Source organism: Pan paniscus, chromosome 12 (genome assembly GCF_029289425.2).
Source record: "Pan paniscus chromosome 12, NHGRI_mPanPan1-v2.0_pri, whole genome shotgun sequence".
Classification (NCBI taxonomy): Eukaryota; Metazoa; Chordata; class Mammalia; order Primates; family Hominidae; genus Pan; species Pan paniscus.
Window position 1 is genome coordinate 115,299,877 of NC_073261.2, and position 20,092 is coordinate 115,319,968.

Here is a 20,092-nt window from a genome sequence, read left to right on the forward strand (position 1 = left end):
TACCAAACCTTTTTCTTCTTTCATTGAGGAAGCCTCCTGTATTTTAGAGTTCACAGTTTATTCCTATCTCCCATAATTTAGGCATTTTAATGCATTTTCCAGTGTATTTATTCTCTGTATCCTGAAGTCATGTCAGCAGTGAAGTTCTGTTGGTTAGCAATATGTAATCATTGTATATCTAGTAATAAATGGATTCATTGCATTTATAAGTGTGTGTTTTTACACTGAACTGTTTTTTCTTTATCTCTCCTGTTCATGCAGACAGGCATGGTACATTGTGATACAGCAGTTGGAACACCGGATTATATATCACCTGAGGTTCTGAAATCACAAGGGGGTGATGGTTACTATGGGCGAGAATGTGATTGGTGGTCTGTAGGTGTTTTCCTTTATGAGATGCTAGTGGGTAAGTAAATATTTTAACTTCTTTTTTCAAAATGCTTCTTATAATACTTTATTTCAGTCAAGAATTTGAGAATATAAGGAAATTAATTGCCTTTGTCGTAGGGAAGAATTAGATTTCTGGAAACTTTGAATTAGTAGTATCTGATAGGGCAGACTGTTAATTGGAAAATTAATACCAAGCCTGATACTGGCATGGTGATTAAATAGAATAAGTAGAATGTAAAAAGAATTAAAAATATATCAGACATTTTTGAATTAAAATATTAGAACAAGAAGCAAGTTTACAGCTTCAGTGGGCCTTCATTCTAAGATTTTCCTTCTTTTTTTTTTTTCTGAGGCAGGGTCTCGCTCTGTTGCCCAGGCTGGAGTGCAGTGGCATGAATGTGGCTCACTGCAGCCTTGACCTTCTAGGCTCAAGTGATCATCCCATTTTGCCTCCCAAGTAGCTAGGATTACAAGCACATGCCACTAAACCTGGCTGATTTTTCTCATTTTTTGTAGGGAGTGGTCTCATCATGTTGCCCAGGCTAGTTTCAAACTCCTGACCTCAAGTGTTACTCCCACCTCAGCCTCCCAAAGTGCTGGGATTTTAGGGATGAACCACCACACCTAGCCCTCTAAGATTTTCTTGATCAATCATATTTGTTATAATATTTAAATATAAGACTTAATATTTGTCCCAGTAGTAGTAGAGAAGTAAAAATCTCTTTAGTTTATGTAATTACATAATTGATTTCGTAAACAACTATATTCCTTCCATTTACTTCTTGCATATATATTGTTTGTAATTCTCGTGAAATAAATTATAAATACAGTGTTTACCATTTGATTATCAAGATAAATATATTTTATAATAACATTTCAGTTTTAGAAAACTCAGAGACAGATTTAGTTATTTCTTCTTTTTTATGACCAAATCAAAATTTGAAAGGCTGAAGTATTTCAAAACTTTCTTTACATCATAGATTTCATTCCTAATGTTTCCCATTTGTAAGTACTGGGGTCATAAAAATACTAGTACCTTCTGGCTAAGGAAGCCAGTGACGTGGCATGGGGATGAGGGTTGAAAATGTAGTTAAATCCACTTTCCAAGGCAAGTATGTCAAGGCTAATAACATAATATGGAATTAATTAGAGTTAAAAATATACTTTTTAGAATTAGAGAATATATTTTCTAAAAGATGAGCCTAAAAGAAATGGTAGTGTAAAACCTGTGTGATAAAAGACTTATGGTTATTGCTAAAAAATCAGAAATTTTCGGTAAATTGCAAATTTAAATAATAATTACTCTTGAACTTTTTTGTGGCATAAATTGCTTTCTCTTGATGACTGTCTTGTGTATGTAGCATTGATCTTGTTATGCTTTGTTTCATGTCATAGTATGACCTACTTTATTTTGGGCCTTTCAAAGTGAGTCTGTTTGTACACATCATATGGTCCCATGTAGCTGTCCGTTCTCCCATCTCTGGCCTAGGTTGTGTCTTGTAATCTTTTGAAAATAGAGTATATTCTCTTTTTTGCCTAGACACGCTTTCCTAGGGATTTACAAAATAAGGTACTTTAGAGGAAGTAATTTGGCTTATTTGATGAAGAGGCCATTTAAATTCTCACGACTGCCAGGCTGGGTGGTGCTAGCTCAGCTCTTCAGAAGGCTGAGGCAGGAGGATCACTTGAGCCCAGGAGCTCAAGGCCAGCCTGGGGAACATATGAGATACTGTGTCTAAAAAAGTAATAGTAAAAGAGTAAAATTAAAATAAATAAAAAATGTTTAACATAAGAAAGTTTAAAAAGTTAAAAAATAAACTAAAAAAATAAAAAATAAAATCTTGAATTCATCACTTCCCTCCACCTTTCTTTGAACACAAACAAAAATAACTACCTGAAGACATTTTTTGAAGTTTTGGATTGGCTGATTTGGGAAAGTCAGGTTTTCATTAAAGTTACTTGTAGTGTAGGTGTACTGGCAGAGCCTGTAACACTTGTGGCTTTAGCTGAGTACTGGCCAAAATGGTGCCTTCAACATTTTCCATCTTTATACTTGCTTCAGTGCATCTATTACAGTCATTAGTAAGAACACTGCATGGGGAGACCATTTCTTCCCTCTTTCAACTCTAGCTATATGTCATTTTAAGCTAGTCACAGTCTGTCTCTCTGGGTCTGACTTCCTCTTATGTAAAATAATAGAGCTGGTTTAACTCTTGCAGCAGCCCTGTCTGGCCTATCATGATGTAAATGTTTTAAATCTGTGCTGTCCAGTGTGGTGACCATTGGTTACAACATGACTTAAAATGTGGCTAGTATAACTAGGGAATTGTGTTTTTCATTTTATTTAATTCATTTTAACTTTAAATTGCCACCTATAGCTAGTGGCAACTGTGTTGTATAACATATCTCTAGAGAATGATTTCAAAATGCTGATCCAGCCCAAGCATTAAAGGACCCTGACTGATCTGACCCCACATAGGAACTCTTTCTCTTGGACTATTCAGTAAAACATTTCCTCTCTTAAATTAAAAAAAAAAAAAAACTCAACAAATTCGGGAGTTATCATTGATTTTATTTTGCTTTTAAGGGATGAGGGATCATTGGTGGTGTTAAATTTTAAATATATTCTTTGTTTTAGAATATAACAATATGTCTGTTGTTTTGACTGGGACTCTGTGCCCATAGAATATTTGTTCTTCCCTGCATGTGACAAATTTAAACTTAACATATTTAAGTACTAGGTGAAAAGTGTTTCCTTTGCATTCTCTGTTACATTCAGTATCTTCTTTCTTGAAATTTTAGGGGATACTCCATTTTATGCGGATTCACTTGTAGGAACATATAGCAAAATTATGGATCATAAGAATTCACTGTGTTTCCCTGAAGATGCAGAAATTTCCAAACATGCAAAGAATCTCATCTGTGCTTTCTTAACAGATAGGTAATGTACATTGAATTTCTTTGTAGAGAAGCCCTTTATGTTAAATTTATAGAAATAAAAGCATGCCTAGCTTATTAACATATGAAATCAGTCTGCCTCTCATTACCCAAGTAGCATCTAATTCTGGGTTAGCCTTTTCCTTCTGCTAAGCCTGGTGTTGGGCTACCTTGTTGTTATGTGTGTACAGCCCAGTTGTAATCGAACTCTAACCTTAACCCTCATGTCTAAAAAGGAAAAAATAGAACGTGGTAAAACAATGGATTTGAAAGAAATAAAACTTTTGTGTTGTTCACATTTTATCCTCCAAGCTGGTTATTCCATATTACTCTTATATAACTTTTGAGAGTATTTTGTGTAGATAAATACTCAACAGGTTATAATCTTAAAAACTATTTGTGTTAGACTTGGGAGTGCTTCCTTCCCAACCCTTTTTAATTTGCATTTGAATATGAGCAAGACTATCCTGGAAATTCTATACTTTTAAAAACAAAATAGATGAACAAAGGTGTGAAAACCTGCCCCCAAAAGAGAAGCTAGAAAACTATTTGATTTCTCTTCTTTGTTCACCCCATTCCATTTTTTTCTAATGTCCCGTTTTATATTTGTGATAGGAGTCATCCTGTCAAAGGACCAACATATACAAGAGGATGCTCACACCCTCGTTCAAACTTACACATCAGCTTTATGATCTTGGGGAAATTATTTTTACTTTTTTGGGAAATAATTTTACTCATCCATAAAACAGTGGGCTCAAATTACAAAACTAAGGGCATTTCTAGCTTTAATATGCTAAGATTCCTTAGCACATCTTATTGCTTATTAATTTGTTACAAGCATTACGGCAGTGACTATCCTCACACATTCATCTCTGCATACTTTTTATAGGATAAAATCTTAAAGGTGGAATTCTGGGATACACATTTTAAACTTAAGTGATGTTACAAAATTGATCCCCAGAGAAGTTACAGCAGTATGTATTTCCATTAACAAAATTGTTTTCTTCTCGTCAAACTGAACATTGTAAAATGTTTTTTCTTTTTTTCATCAAAGAGGAGAATTATTTTTATTTGTCAATCATTTGTAGAATAAAACTTTAATACCTGTCAATTACATGGTTGACGAGCAGTTGGTGCTGATAAACTCAAAGTAAAATGGAAATGACGATTTATATATTAAGACCTGGAGATGAGGAGATGTTATCTTTGAAAAGAAGGAGAGACGCCTCTTTCTAAGAGGATAGGGTGGAAGAAGAACACAGCCTGTATGATGTTTGATGTGGGCACTGAGCAGGATTGGTAGGGATGGTCATAATTTGTGCTGGATGATAAATTGTACAACAGGGTACACCTGTTTTATGTTAATGAAAGGAGTGTTATTCATGAAAGTTTTGAATTAGTAGTCATGGGGCAGGGGTGTGCAATCTAAGGAATGATTATAGGTGAAAAACTGATATTTTGAAAACGAGTTAATGCCGTAAATATGGCTAGGAGCACTTCCCCTTAAGGTCTACAGTTTTCCTATTTATGTTAAACATAGCTCCAGGGCCTTGTATAACACAGATGCTGTCTATTTCCATACAGTCTTCATTGAAGACTCAGAGGGTCAAAGAATGAAATTCTTTGTAACATTTTTCATATATGCAGAATGATAAGTTTAATATACATGTAGAGATATACTTTACCAGAATAAATATGGATAGCTTCAAACATAATATATGCATTCTTTTTAGGAAAGGGAGAGATTTTTAAAATAATATTTCTATTAGGGAAGTTTTGAATAACTCTTCTCTGCCGAAAGTTAGACCTATGTCTGTTTATATCCTGAAGTTATTGTCATTCAGTCGTGGCACATGCAGGTGAATTTTTTTACTTGATAGTCTTAACGTACTTTCATTTGATGCAAACTATAGACAGAAACATTTTACTTTTCATGACATTTATTGTGCATTACAGTTTTTTAAATCTGTCTAAAGAGATCACATACTGTAACTTGGGATTGCTTATTTTTGAGAAACATTTAAGCTGAAGCTTTTAATACAAATATCTCAAATTTACTTGAGATCTTTATTTTGGTTAAACTGTTGACATAGAGTTAATCTTTTTATTTTACAATTTTTAAATAATGCAATCTTTAACTGCATTGTTTAGGGAGGTACGACTTGGGAGAAATGGGGTGGAAGAAATCAGACAGCATCCTTTCTTTAAGAATGATCAGTGGCATTGGGATAACATAAGAGAAAGTAAGTCAATAAACCTAAATATTTTCATTCCATCACATTCTGAAACTCATAAGTTGATTCCTTTTTTGAAATAACAAGCATATTTGATAACACTTAATGCTAACTCATTTTTAAATTGAGAAATTTCATTTCAAATTTGTTCTGTGGCAATATTTATAACAATATTCCTCAATATCTTTGCAAACTATTAGCAATATTTCTCAACACTTTTACAATAAACATTACACATTTCTTAATTTGCCAAGTTAAGCTTTGTAGATCTCAATAATTTTCAGAATCAAGGGAATGCAATCCTTTAATTTAAATGCGTTTGACTTGATAAATCAACAATTATTTATGGAGACCATACTCTGCTAAATATTGCTGTAAGCATAGTAACTTATTTTTACTATGTATATATGACATTGATTCATTTTAAGGGTAAGAAATATTTCTGTTTCGAGATTGTAGAAAATGGAGGTCTCTAAATTCTGTGCAAATTATTGCTGCTTGTAATTTTTAACAACTAGAATAATATGTTGCTTTCCTTGTTTAATCTATATTTAAAAGTGATCTAATATAGCAATAAATTACAAAATTTTAATTCTGTGAATCGATAAAATGGCAAATGCGCTGCTACAAATTTATATCGTGTTATTAAATAATAAATAATACATCATAATAAAATAGGATGGTTTATATATTTTGGTTGTGAATGAAATAATTTATTTCTTTTCTTTTAATAGCGGCAGCTCCTGTAGTACCTGAACTCAGCAGTGACATAGACAGCAGCAATTTCGATGACATTGAAGATGACAAAGGAGATGTAGAAACCTTCCCAATTCCTAAAGCTTTTGTTGGAAATCAGCTGCCTTTCATCGGATTTACCTACTATAGAGAAAATTTGTATGTGGTTTATTATTTGTTAAATTTTACTGTTTTTAGAATCTAGCTATAAGATGATGTGTTATTTTGAGACTCAATTATAGGAGATAAAGTATTAATTTGTTTTTTCCAAAAGGACTATCATCAGAAGAATTCTTAATTTTATTTTATTATTTCTGAATGTTATATGTTATTCATTTATAAGTTATTGCAAGACACCATTCTACATTCTTTTGGGGATATACAGTAAAAACAAATACCTATTTTTGAAGAAGCTTGTCATCTCGTGAAGGATATAAGAGAATTATATAGTCATAAAGAAGGGTAAAATGTGACAGTTGCCTTAAGAAAGATGCTGAGAGAATCTGGGATGGTTCAGAATAAAAATAGAAGTCATCTCTTTGGGGTGGGAGTAGGGAGAAATAGGTCAGACCTCTGGGAAGAGGTGGCATTTTAGCCAAGTCTAACAAGAAAAGGTTTTGAGTGGCTGAAATGTGGGGAGGTTAGGGGATAGTTGTGAGGTGTTGAATAGTGGAAGCAAATGTTTGGAATGTGAGCATACATTGGGAGCAGAGCACTCACATTGAGTCCAGTAGCACTCAAACAGAGCAGGTGCTACTATGTCATTACAGTTTGGAGGACTCGATGAGACTATGTGGTTTTCTTGCCTGTAGTCTCTGCATCTAGCAGAAAGTCTGACACAAGATCATTCAATAAATATTGGTTAACTGAAGTGAGTATTGGATGTAAGATTAGAAAATATGTTGAGGCCAGGTGTGGTGATTCACACATGTAATCCTAGCACTTTGGGAGGCTGAGATGGGAGGATAGCTTGAGCCCAGGAGTTCTAGACCAGCCTAGGCAACAAAGTGGAACCCTGTCTTTACAAAAGAAAAAAAAAGCCGGGTACGGTGGCTCATGCCTGTAATCCCAGCACTTTGGAGGCTGAGGTGGGCAGATGACCTGAGGTCGGGAGTTCAAGACCAGCCTGACCGACATGGAGAAACCCCGTCTCTACTAAAAAATACAAAATTAGCTGGGCATGGTGGCACATGCCTGTAATCCCAGCTACTCTGGAGGTTGAGGCAGGAGAATCGCTTGAACCCAGGAGGTGGAGATTGTGGTTGAAACGAGATCGTGCCATTGCACGCCAGCCTGGGCAACAAGAGCGAAACTCCATCTCAACAACAAGAACAACAACAACAACAACAAAAAGCCAGATGTGGTGGTTTGCACCTGTAATCCCAGGTACTCAGAGGCTGAGATGAAAGGATCACTTGAGGCCAGGAGTTCAAGGTTGGAATGAGCTGTTCCAGCCTGGGCGACAGAATGAGACCATGTCTTAAAAAAAAAAAAAAAAAGTGAGTTTTGTGGAAGAATAATCAACAGATGATTGTTGTGTGCTCTGCTAAGGGGCTTTTGACCGCCTGGCATTGGGAAGCCACTGAAAGCTGTTCAATAGTTGAATGAGGCATTAAAGATATTTGAGAAGCCCAGGAGTTCGAGGCTGCAGGGAGCTATGATTGTACCGCTATACTCCAGCCTGGGTGACAGATTAAAAAAAGAAAGAAAAATGAGATAATAAGATGAAGAGGTGGGAAGTATAGTTTCATTTAGTGAGTCTGGTGCAAACAAAATTAAAGACTAGTTATCCCGTAAGAGGGAAAGGCAAGAAAAGTTTAGCATTTGATTAATTGATTGATGGATGGATTGAGATGGAGTCTCACTTCGTCACCCAGGCTAGAGTGCAGTGGTGCGATCTCAGCTCACTGCAACCTCCACCTCCCGGGTTCCAGCAATTCTCATGCCTCAGCCTCCCGAGTAGCTGGTACTACAGGTGTCCACCACCATGCCCGGCTAATTTTTGTATTTTTTTTTTTTTTGTAGAGATAAGGTTTCACCATGTTGATCACACTGGTCTCAAACTCCTGACCTCAGGTGATCTTGCCCGCCTTGACCTCCCAAAGTGCTGGGATTATAGGTGTGAACCACCACGCCTGGCCCTAGCATTTTAAATTATTGAAAATGATACAAATGTCTTGAGGGAAAAATATTGCTTCATTTGTAAATAATGTGTTGAAGTGAAAAGAGAGAAATCTGTGTTTGATATTTAAGTCTGAGAATAACTTGAATAAAACAGCACATCGATTAAAATGAAATGAAAAAATTTATTTTCTCCCCCCTTCCATGTAGATTATTAAGTGACTCTCCATCTTGTAGAGAAAATGATTCAATACAATCAAGGAAAAATGAAGTACGTATACATTTTTACTGCTGTAGTTATTTTAGTTGCATGTTTAAATATTTTAGTAATACCCATGTTTTTAAAAAGCTAATTTGATGCTCCTTTTAAAATCATGAGATGGCATTCCTTGTGTAATACAGTTTAACATAGCTTTGCAATGATTGATTTATGTGAATAGTATCATTATTCAAGACATGATGGCTAGTACAAAGAGGACTTCTACATGGCTTTAGGCTTAATTGAGTGCCAAAAGTGATAGAATAAGTTTGTAAACAACTATAATAACATTTAGAAAATTGACTTCTATAATTTGTAAATGAATGCAAAGCTAAATCATACATGGATATACACATACACATAAATGATGATGCTAAACATTTTTTCTTCAAACTTATGAAAGCTAAAGCATTAGATTGGATAATTTTGTTATGGTTTGTGTTTTAGGAATTTTACAGAATATAACCATCATTTTAGTATTTTAATGTGTTTTCTGTTTTGTTTTAAATAGGAAAGTCAAGAGGTATGTTGATGTTGTCAGATATATTGAAAAACTGAGAAAAGCTCATCACTCTCGCAAAGTTTAAATATAGTCATATCCTACCTAGCATTTGGAGTACTACATCTACCCAAGAGAGAAGTTCCCAACCTTTCTTCTACCAAGTATCTCTTTTATTATTGTTCTGTGGATCTGTTTAAAATATATATTATGTAATTTTGTTTTTATTTATCAAGGACATATAACTGGCAGCAATAATTTCTGATTAGCATATAATAACTGGTATGCTCAAATTATTGTAATGCAGTAGTAGCCAAAAGCAATTAAACTTGACTAGTTCATTAGCCTGTATATTTTTATTAAGGGAAAACAGAGTTTTGCTTAAGATAGATGCAGTATTTAAAACCATGGAGAACCTGATCACTAGAAGGAATAATGGAAAGTACATTGCCATGGGAGTCTAATAGACCTGCATTGATTTTTGCCACTGCGACTTATTAGCTATGCTATCTTGGCCTGATTATTTACCTTTTTTGAATTTCATTTTCTTTATCAAGTAGATACAATGCTACCATCTTTGTAGGATTTTTGTTAATATTAACAAGACAACATTTGTAAAGTGCCTGATATTTTACCAAAGGCACCACAGGAGCTCAAAAAGTTAAATCCTTTAAAAAGTAAATAATGTTCCAAAAATGGATTATTTAATAGTTTCGGTAATTTTTGCTTGTTTAAAGACTTACATAGCTAGGGAAAGCTGCTGAGGAGCTGGCTTGTAATTAATTAGCTATCATTTATTCGAAAGTTATTGATTACTCCTCAGTAATATGACCAGCACTACATAGGAAGATATAAAAGAAGAGCTTATATTCTTTCTTTGAGCATATTCAGTTGAGTACTCTGAATATTTGTTTTAGATGTATTCATTTTTATCCGACTAGCACAAATAATGACAATATTTTCAAGCAAATAATTCATAGAAAAGCAGCAGAAGATATCTGAGGTGGTATTCTTTATAATGAATTTGAAACTTTGTGTCATAGAACAATTCTGCCAAAGTTAGAGCTTCTTATGCATGGTTACATAAGTATGTTTCATATATACGTGTGTACTCTGATAGAAAGCAAGAGTTGGGGGAGTTTTTCCCTTTATCAATATAAGTCACATTAAGGAGGTACAAATACTGTACCATTATAGAGGACATTATGTTTAGTGGAAAGACAAAATAAGCTTATCATTGTTTTCTTTAAGCCTCTCATCTTTAAATATGACCAAAATACGTAATTACAGTTTCTTGTTTTTTGACAGATTCAGAAAAAACTGTATACATTAGAAGAACATCTTAGCAATGAGATGCAAGCCAAAGAGGAACTGGAACAGAAGTGCAAGTATGTTTTGTAGATAATTAAATATTACATTATAAAATTTAAGTTTAAACATTTACTGAAAAAAGAGCGGCCAGGTGTGGCGGCTCACACCTGTAATCCCAGCACTTTGGGAGGCCGAGGTGGGTGGATCACGAGGTCAGGAGTTCAAGACCAGCCTGGCCAAGATGGCGAAACCCAGTCTCTACTAAAAATACAAAAATTAGCTGGGCATGGTGGCGGGTGCCTGTAATCCCAGCTACCTGGGAGGCCGAGGCAGAGAATTGCTTGAACCTGGGAGGCAGAGGTTGCAGTGAGCTGAGATCATGCCACTGCAGTCCAGCCTGGGTGACAGAGTGAGACTCCGTCTCAAAGAAACAAAAGAAAAAAAAAGAAAAAACAGAAACGGAGAGCTATGGCCTGGCGCAGTGGCTCACACCTGTAATCCCAACACTTTGGGAGGTCAAGGGAATTACTTGGGAGGCTGAGGCGGGACAGTCGCTTGAACCTGGGAGGCTGAGGTTGCAGTGAGCTGAGATTGTGCCACTGCACTCCAGCCTGGGCGACAGAGCGAGACTCTGTCTCAAAAAAAAAAAAAAGAAAGAAATGGAGAGCTACGGCCGGGTGCAGTGACTCACACCTGTAATCCCAACACTTTGGGGGGCCAAGGGAGCTACTTGGGAGGCTGAGGCAGGACAGTCGCTTGAACCTGGGAGGCAGGCATTGTAGTGAGCCAAGATTGCGCCACTGCATTCCAGTCTGGGCAACAGAGCAAGACTTCGTCTCAAAAAAATAAAGGAGAGCTACCAAGTAATTATGTAATTACTTTTAAATTTATAGACTATGTTTTATTGTAAATTAGAAGTTATTTACTGTTTCTTTCTGAAATTCTTTAGATCTGTTAATACTCGCCTAGAAAAGACAGCAAAGGAGCTAGAAGAGGAGGTAAAGTTGCCCCACTTTTTTATTAACATTTTTGTTAGTAAAAATCTTTGATGTCTGACTTACCTAAGGAGCTCTCTTGGTACCATAGTAATACGTGCCTTGAAACCTACCTTGTAGTATTGGTGGATAGGACTAAATTATAGGGAGATCATGTTATAAATAGGCTTCATTCTGTTATGTTTTTGCAAACTTGAGTTAATTCAGTATGTGTAACTATTTCAAGGGAAAAAAATGCTATTCATAACATTTTAGGCCAAAGTATTAAATAATGATAGTTCAGTAGTCGTGGAAATTTACAGGAAGTTTGAATAGTAAACAAAACATTTATGGTCTTTATGATTTAAGAGTAGTGTGCTAGTTTACAATCATAGAAAGCATTATTACAGTTTTAACAAAAAAGCAGTGAAAGCCTTTTTGAGATCTTTTTTATCTGTTTGGAATAGCAAGTATTTTTTGTTTTGATTTCATTTTTATACATACTTTTTTGATAATAACTTTAAGCATTATTTCAGATTACCTTACGGAAAAGTGTGGAATCAGCATTAAGACAGTTAGAAAGAGAAAAGGCGCTTCTTCAGCACAAAAATGCAGAATATCAGAGGAAAGCTGATCATGAAGCAGACAAAAAACGAAATTTGGAAAATGATGGTTTGTGGTGTAGAATATTAATTACTCATCAAGAAAAAAATTAAGTGTGTGTATGTGTGTTATGCTAAGCTTGCCACTGAAATGCTTTTTATCATAGTTAACAGCTTAAAAGATCAACTTGAAGATTTGAAAAAAAGAAATCAAAACTCTCAAATATCCACTGAGAAAGTGAATCAACTCCAGAGACAAGTAGGTGGATCTAATTTGTAGTAAAGATACTGGGTTTTATTTTTAACACGATAACATTAGTTTTAATTGACAGTGTTGCAAAAGGCCTTTACCTCTAATTTTAGAAATCATTTGGAAAATATTTTTAGGTTTTTGTTTATTTTAAATAGTTTCTAATGGGGGAATACATTGACTTATTTTCATTACATACATGTGTGTTTGTTTGTTGTTGTTTGATTTTGAATGGAATAACAGCTGGATGAAACCAATGCTTTACTGCGAACAGAGTCTGATACTGCAGCCCGGTTAAGGAAAACCCAGGCAGAAAGTTCAAAACAGATTCAGCAGCTGGAATCTAACAATAGAGATCTACAAGATAAAAACTGCCTGCTGGAGACTGCCAAGTTAAAACTTGAAAAGGAATTTATCAATCTTCAGTCAGCTCTAGAATCTGAAAGGAGGGATCGAACCCATGGATCAGAGATAATTAATGATTTACAAGGTATTGAAGTCGTGGTTGCACTTGAATTAATTTTGGTGATTCTTATTTTAAAAATAACTTTAGATGATGGATAGTGTGCTGGATTGGACATTTCTGAATATACTATTATGTAAAGTTAGAATATTAGAAATACACTGATACAAAATTTTAGGAACAAAAGATTTAATTTCAAATAGTATGATTTTAAGTATTAAACTCTTCAGGTAGTAGATTGGATTCCATTTGAATTAACTATAAAGCACAATACCAACAAGTATAAAACTTCTGCTCACAAACAACAGCTCCAAAATAGAAGGTGGCTTGCAAACTTTTTATTCCTAATTGAATGTATATACTTTGTGGGTTTAATGTTTTAAAAAAAGTTGCAATTTTTAGGTAGAATATGTGGCCTAGAAGAAGATTTAAAGAACGGCAAAATCTTATTAGCGAAAGTAGAACTGGAGAAGAGACAACTTCAGGAGAGATTTACTGATTTGGAAAAGGTAAAACATGTTTTATATTTTTGCATAAGAAAATTTACAGTAGACTTTCAGGTTAGAAAAGTTATTCTAAACTAAGGGAAGTCACTAACTGGAATATTTCCACATGCTCATGGATTCCTTTTGATTTGGACTTGATGTGTAGATAAGAGATGTATCTGCAGGCTTACCATAACACTGTACAAGCAGCCCTCAGCATGCTGGCTGCTCATGAAGTAAGGGGACCCATCCTGGAGTGTAGATAATGAGGATCTCTCTAGGACCCAAGGAAAACTCAAATTTCGACTCATAACATGTCTTAAAAATGCCATATATAAAGTCACCATGACTTTTGGCATTTAGAAGTTTTTCTTTTAAAATACTCTAAGAAAGGGATGATTTCTAGAGTCTATGCAGTTAGCATTTTATTTTCATTCACTTATTTATTTACTCAGCTAAATATTCAGTGTGTTATATGTGGTAGAAATATCAGGATGCAGTCCTTGCCTTGAATAATGTCACAGTTGAATAGGTAAGTTTAAAAGTAATAATAAAGCACAAAGATAATTCTAATGCAGTATGGCAAATAGAATGATAAGACTTATGGACAGGGTATATGTATTGGGTGTATGGGATGCATCCCTAACCTGACAGCAGGATAGGTCGGTAGGGCAAAGGCACATTCTAAGTTAGGGAGAACAGCATGAGCAAAGACATAGAAGATGGAAAATAAAACAGGCATTGTTTGTTTTCTGGAGTACAGAGTGGGAGTCAGCAAATTTTAATCGTTTAAAGGCATGGTAATAAATATTTTGTCTTCTGTGGGTTATATGGTCTTGCAACTAACTGTTCAGCCCTGCTGTGATTCATGAAGGAATGGATGTGGCTACGTTCCAGTGAAACTTAAAAAAGAAAAAGGCATCAGGTTAGATTGGCCTGAAGATCACAATGTGGTTGTTATGTAAGGACATGAGGAATTCAGTGGTCAGAATGAGGCTACAGAGCTCGGCATGAGGTAGATCATGCAAGATAGCGAATACTCTATTAAGAAATTTTGAATATAGTAATGGGCTAGCCACTTAAGGGCCTTTAATTGGATGATCTTATTAGAGGTACATTAAAGATAGATCACTGTGTACTGTGTGGAGAAAAGATTTGAGGAGGACAAGACTAGAGGTAGAGAGACTGGTCAGTAGACTTTTTCAGTAATGCTGATAAGGAATAATGGGAGACTTAGTACAGCCATTAAAAGGTTGGAAAAATTGGAAGACTCAGAAATATTTGGAAGAGGAATATTTGGCAGCACTTAGTAGTTGATTAGATATGGCATATGAGTAGCAGTCAAAGATGAGTCCCAGATTTGTAGGTTGTGACAAGATATATAGTGATGCTGTTAATAAAGAATAAAGGAAAAATAGCTCATGAGACAGTGATAAACCCACTTTAGTCCTCTTAAGTTTGAGGGTACCTATGGGACAGCCAAATTAGCATGTCTGCACTGCAGTAGGCTATAGTAGTAGAAGTTAGAAATATTTGAGTCATTGGTATGTAAGTAGCTGAAATCATGTGAATGGAATAGCCCATCTGGGAAAAGACTGTGTGAAGTAGTGATTTTTTTTTTTTCTTTTTTAGGACAGAGTAGATTACTCTGTTGGTGGATTATGTGGTTTGAGAAATCATTTTTCGTATGAAAGGCTTTATTTGGAAAAAAGCCTTTATCATATTTATGATATGAACTATAAAAATCAAAGAATTAGAAAACCTTTGGGGTTTATGTAGAAAATAGGAGGAGCATTGGGGCTTAGATCACCAACATTTAAGGGACAGCTGGGAAAGCTTCAGGAGCAACAGAAAGGATGCAAGCAGAATGGAGAGAACCAACTAAGTACAAGGTCGGCAATGCCAAGGGATAGTTTTAAGGGGGGCAGTGAGTTCAAATAAGACTGAAAAGGGTCTTTAGAATTTGATATTGAGAATAGCATTGGTCTTTTTGTTGAGATTAAGTGAGCTTGATACAGATCTCAGAACAGCAGAGTGGTGGTGTAGACTGTTGGGTACAGTGGGAAGTAGAGAAGTAGAGTATATAGATTACTATTCTAAAAGGTTTGAGTGAAGACGGGAGGGGAAATACTGAACATTCTAGTTAAGCCTGTTAAAAAACAAGTTAAGGTTGAGCACCATGGCCCACACCTATAATCTCAGCACTGTGGGAGGCTGAGTCGGGAGGATCACTTGAGCCCAGGAGTTCAAGATCAGTGTAGGCAGTGTTTAATGAGACCTTGTCTCTACGTTAAAAATAAAATAAAATAAATTAGCCAGGAGTGGTGACAAACGTCTATAGTCCCAGCTACTTTGGAGGCTGAGGTGGGAGGATTGCTTGAGCCTGGGGAGGTTGAGGCTGCAATGAGCCATAATCAAACCACTGCACTTCAGCCTGGGTAACAGAGCAAGACTCTGTCTCAAAAAAAAAAAAAAAAATTAGAAAGCTTTTGAAATTGTGAGCTAGTCTCTTTTTTATTGATAGCTGCATTTTAAATATTTAATAGGAAAAAAGCAACATGGAAATAGATATGACATACCAACTAAAAGTTATACAGCAGAGCCTAGAACAAGAAGAAGCTGAACATAAGGCCACAAAGGCACGACTAGCAGATAAAAATAAGATCTATGAGTCCATCGAAGAAGCCAAATCAGAAGCCATGAAAGGTATGCATTTTTTAAAGAGGGTTTTCCAGCAGCGTCTTCCTAAGAATTGATTCTGTGTTAGCTTTTTGGTTTTGAAACATTTTTTTTTTATATTTCATTGTCAAATATTGGGAATTGGAGGGAAAAAAACTATTAGGGAAGCTTTACATAGATATTCTATTATTTTTCCTTTGTATCATTACAATAATCATTTTTAAGATAGTAAGACCCAAACACAAAATTACATGATTAAATTTTTAGATCAGAGATAAATTAATATTTCTCAATATTATATACCTGGTAATGTCTGTACCACTCGGTATACGTGTATCAGTAGTAAGAAGGAATATCTGAACTTCACACGCTCTATACCTGTTACTATTGATACAGGTAATTCTTGTAATACAAGAGTTTTGTATTATAAAATTCTTGCCAGTTTATGCAAGGTAAGAATTTAAAAGTAATAGCTGGTCTAACTAGAATATAAGTTCACTGAGTATTTTTATCTCTAACATGATGAAGATACTAGCCAGATTTGGTCGAAGCCATATAATACTAATAGATAACAAAGTTAACCTTCCCATAAACTAGACTTTATCCTGGAATTGTCTTAGGATAATTTTTTCTTTTCCAAACTGACTGTTTATAATGACTCTGAAATTCCAGAGAAAATCAGTACTTTAAGCTATTCTTGTGAAAGGCTTAAAACTCTTGAACAGAAATTTATTTTCATATTGAAGCATTACATGAGTAACTAACTTAGAAAAAATAGCCTTTTAATTATTGCATGTAATTAAAATGGTAGATTTTCTTAGTAAAAATCAGTGTAGTTTAAGGCACTAAATCAGGATGATAAGAAATGAAATGAGTACTTTATTTACAAAAATCTAATTGTAAGGGAGAAAGTTACTGGGCCATATTTCCTTGTCTGTGGCCTAGAAGACAGAGTTCAATTATTTTCATTGAGGTATAATTTACATGCAATAATAAAATGTAAACATTTTTGACATTTCGTGATATGCTCACATAACTACTGTTCAAAACAAGATAAAGAATATATCAGGCTAGGCATGGTGGCTCACATCTGTAATCCTAGCACTTTGGGAGGCCAGGGTGGGAGGATCTCTTGAGCCCAGGAGTTTGAGACCGGCATGGGCAACATAGCAAGACCCTATCTCTACAAAAAATAGAAAAATTAGCTGGATGTAGTCGCGTGCGCCTATAGTCAGAGCTACTTGGGAGTAGGACTCTCGGTATTCCTGCAATGATGCAGGAACATTGCTTGAGCCCAGGAGTTCAAGGCTGCAGTGAGCCATGATTGCATCACTGCACTTGAGCCTCAGTAGCAGAGCAAGACCCCATCTCAAAAAAAAAAAAAGGACTATTTTCATTATCTCAGTAATGCCTCTTTCTATTCTCAATGCCTACATTATGGTGATTGTTTTTTTGTTAAATGAGAACATTTGTTTAGTGATTATTCTCTGAATTGATAAAAATGAACCAATTCAGTATTAACTACCATTTTTTTCAAACTATTAAAATGCTAATGTAAGATACATGATGACTTCCATATTTTACACATGAGTACACAAAACTGTTACATATTATAGATGGTTTCAAATCTGAGGCTAAAGCCTTTGGTCCTTCTGTTGCATGTCATTGGCTCCTTGGATTAAGAACATGGCTCACCAAATAATTACTAGCTATGTGACCTTGTCTAGTTATTTAAACTTTCTGTGTCTTGTTTCCTGTGAAGGGACAATTACAGTATTGTTACGTTGTTGTGAAAATCAAGTGCAATAAAACATGTAAAGTGTTTAGAAATGCTAACTATTATTAGTACTACATGGGGAATGTTTCATTTTTCTGCACTTTTGAAGACCATTCATTAAACACTAAATATTCATAGGTTTAATTTTTACCTAATACAACTTTATAATAGATGATAATTAGATGTTGAGCATTAATTATGAAAAAGCAGAGGAGCCTTAATTGAATGTGAACTGAAGTACTAACCAGTATATCAAGATAATCCTTTAACTGTGATGACTTACATTTAACACTGAAATCACTTGGAACTTTGCCTTCTGATAAGTAAAAGAGATTAAAAATTTATTGTAAATAATTTAGAAAACACAGGAAAGTATAAAGAAAAAAGCAAAGATTACTCATAATCCTATGAGTTAGGATACTATTTTGTAAATTTTTTCCACTTTCTATACCGTTTTGCTTTTTAAAAAACAAGACATTGTGAGCGTTTCCATGGTCATTAAAAATTCTGCTTAAATAATAAGCACTTACCAAGTGCTTGCCATATGCCAGGCAGCATTTAAGTGGTACACATGTATTAAATCTTCACAACCTCCCTAGGTGCTGTTATCCCTATTCTGGAGATAAGGAAACAGGTCCAGAGAGGTGAATCACTTGCCCAGTCAAACAGTGTTAGACCCAGGGTTTAAGCTCAGAAAGTTTGGTTCCAGAGTCTTGTCCTTTATCACCTCCCTAAAACATATTTTTCAACACCTGCATAATAATGTGTTAATATGGAAAGTCCTATGGAGATCATAGAATCTACCTGGATTGTTTTAAGGTAAAAATAGTAACACTGAGAGACATAGAATAGCAGTAAAATATAAGAAACCTTTGTTTAAAGATGTAAGCATCTTGTAGAATATAAATAAAGGTAGAACTATCTTGCTTCCATTAGAATAGATGTAATATTGCGGAGTGTGATACATTTTTACACCCTGTGAATGAAACTCCTAATTTTCAAGTAAGAAAGTGAAAATATTAAATTGAAAATTAAGGCCAGGTGCAGTGGCTCATGCCTGTAATTCCAGCACTTTGGGTGGCCGAGGCGGGTGGATTGCATGAGGCCAGGAGTTTGAGACCAGCCTGGCCAACATGGCAAAACCCCATCTCTACTAAAAATACAAAACTTAGCTGGGTGTGGTGGCACACGCCTGTAATCCGAGTTATGTCTGGAGGCCGAGGCACGAGAATTGCTTGAATCCAGGAGGTTACAAAGAGCTGAGATTGCATCACTGCACTCCGGCCTGAGCAACAGAGTGAGACTCTGTCTCAAAAAAAAAAAAGAGAGAAAAGAAAAAAAGAAAATTAATAGAATATAAGGCAGCATCATTTATTATAATTTTTATTAGTATGGTGTCATTTAATGTGCTTTTACTTACAAATTTATGATATGCTTCTTTTATTTGTAAATTTATGATTGTGTCCATTTTTATTATACTAGAAATGGAGAAGAAGCTCTTGGAGGAAAGAACTTTAAAACAGAAAGTGGAGAACCTATTGCTAGAAGCTGAGAAAAGATGTTCTCTATTAGACTGTGACCTCAAACAGTCACAGCAGAAAATAAATGAGCTCCTTAAACAGAAAGATGTGCTAAATGAGGATGTAAGTATTAAGTGTACTAATGATTAATAATAAACTAATGAATTAATAAGTTAGGTTTATTCATGAAGGTCTAGTGATGGTTTCATAATTTTAAAGTTTTTCTTATAATAGTCTGCAACCTGTTGGTTTAACTAAATTTTGATGATATACTAAAGGAATCATAATTTAAACATTTTTAAAGTTATATTTACCTTATTATATTTTATTTTAAAAATACAATTATAATATTATTAGACATACAAAAAAATTTTTAGTATGAAATGAATTAGCTACCTAAGGGTAAAAAAATCTGTTTTACATCACCATATTTTATACCAACTTCATTGATTAGAAAAATGGAAATAATTTACTTATATACCAAGTACACAATTTATTTCTTAGGTTAGAAACCTGACATTAAAAATAGAGCAAGAAACTCAGAAGCGCTGCCTTACACAAAATGACCTGAAGATGCAAACACAACAGGTTAACACACTAAAAATGTCAGAAAAGCAGTTAAAGCAAGAAAATAACCATCTCATGGAAATGAAAATGAACTTGGAAAAACAAAATGCTGAACTTCGAAAGTAAGTTAATTGATTGAGATGTTTTAATATGCATAATTATCCATGTATAAGTTAATTTTGGTGTATCTGTGGATCTTCTTTTGAGCATTTTACTTTCTAGACCATGTTTTCTATTTATTTCTGTACAGGTCATGTGTTGAGTGTCACTGTTGTCCTTCGAGATTATA

The 20,092-nt window shown here is 34.8% G+C and overlaps 1 protein-coding gene across 1 annotated transcript in view; it reads left to right on the plus strand.

Moving 5' to 3' along the window:
• The window catches only part of ROCK2 (Rho associated coiled-coil containing protein kinase 2), a 163,173-nt gene that overhangs the window by 115,274 nt on the left and 27,807 nt on the right, over window positions 1-20,092 (plus strand). Inside the window, exons 6-20 of the mRNA XM_003826972.6 lie at window positions 262-406; window positions 3,193-3,331; window positions 5,479-5,570; window positions 6,296-6,455; window positions 8,628-8,688; window positions 9,188-9,199; window positions 10,484-10,563; window positions 11,436-11,484; window positions 11,997-12,132; window positions 12,230-12,321; window positions 12,556-12,802; window positions 13,178-13,284; window positions 15,807-15,966; window positions 19,199-19,359; window positions 19,741-19,925. Coding sequence (XP_003827020.1) covers window positions 262-406; window positions 3,193-3,331; window positions 5,479-5,570; window positions 6,296-6,455; window positions 8,628-8,688; window positions 9,188-9,199; window positions 10,484-10,563; window positions 11,436-11,484; window positions 11,997-12,132; window positions 12,230-12,321; window positions 12,556-12,802; window positions 13,178-13,284; window positions 15,807-15,966; window positions 19,199-19,359; window positions 19,741-19,925 — 1,826 coding nt within the window. The remainder of the gene's footprint in view (window positions 1-261; window positions 407-3,192; window positions 3,332-5,478; window positions 5,571-6,295; window positions 6,456-8,627; window positions 8,689-9,187; window positions 9,200-10,483; window positions 10,564-11,435; window positions 11,485-11,996; window positions 12,133-12,229; window positions 12,322-12,555; window positions 12,803-13,177; window positions 13,285-15,806; window positions 15,967-19,198; window positions 19,360-19,740; window positions 19,926-20,092) is intronic.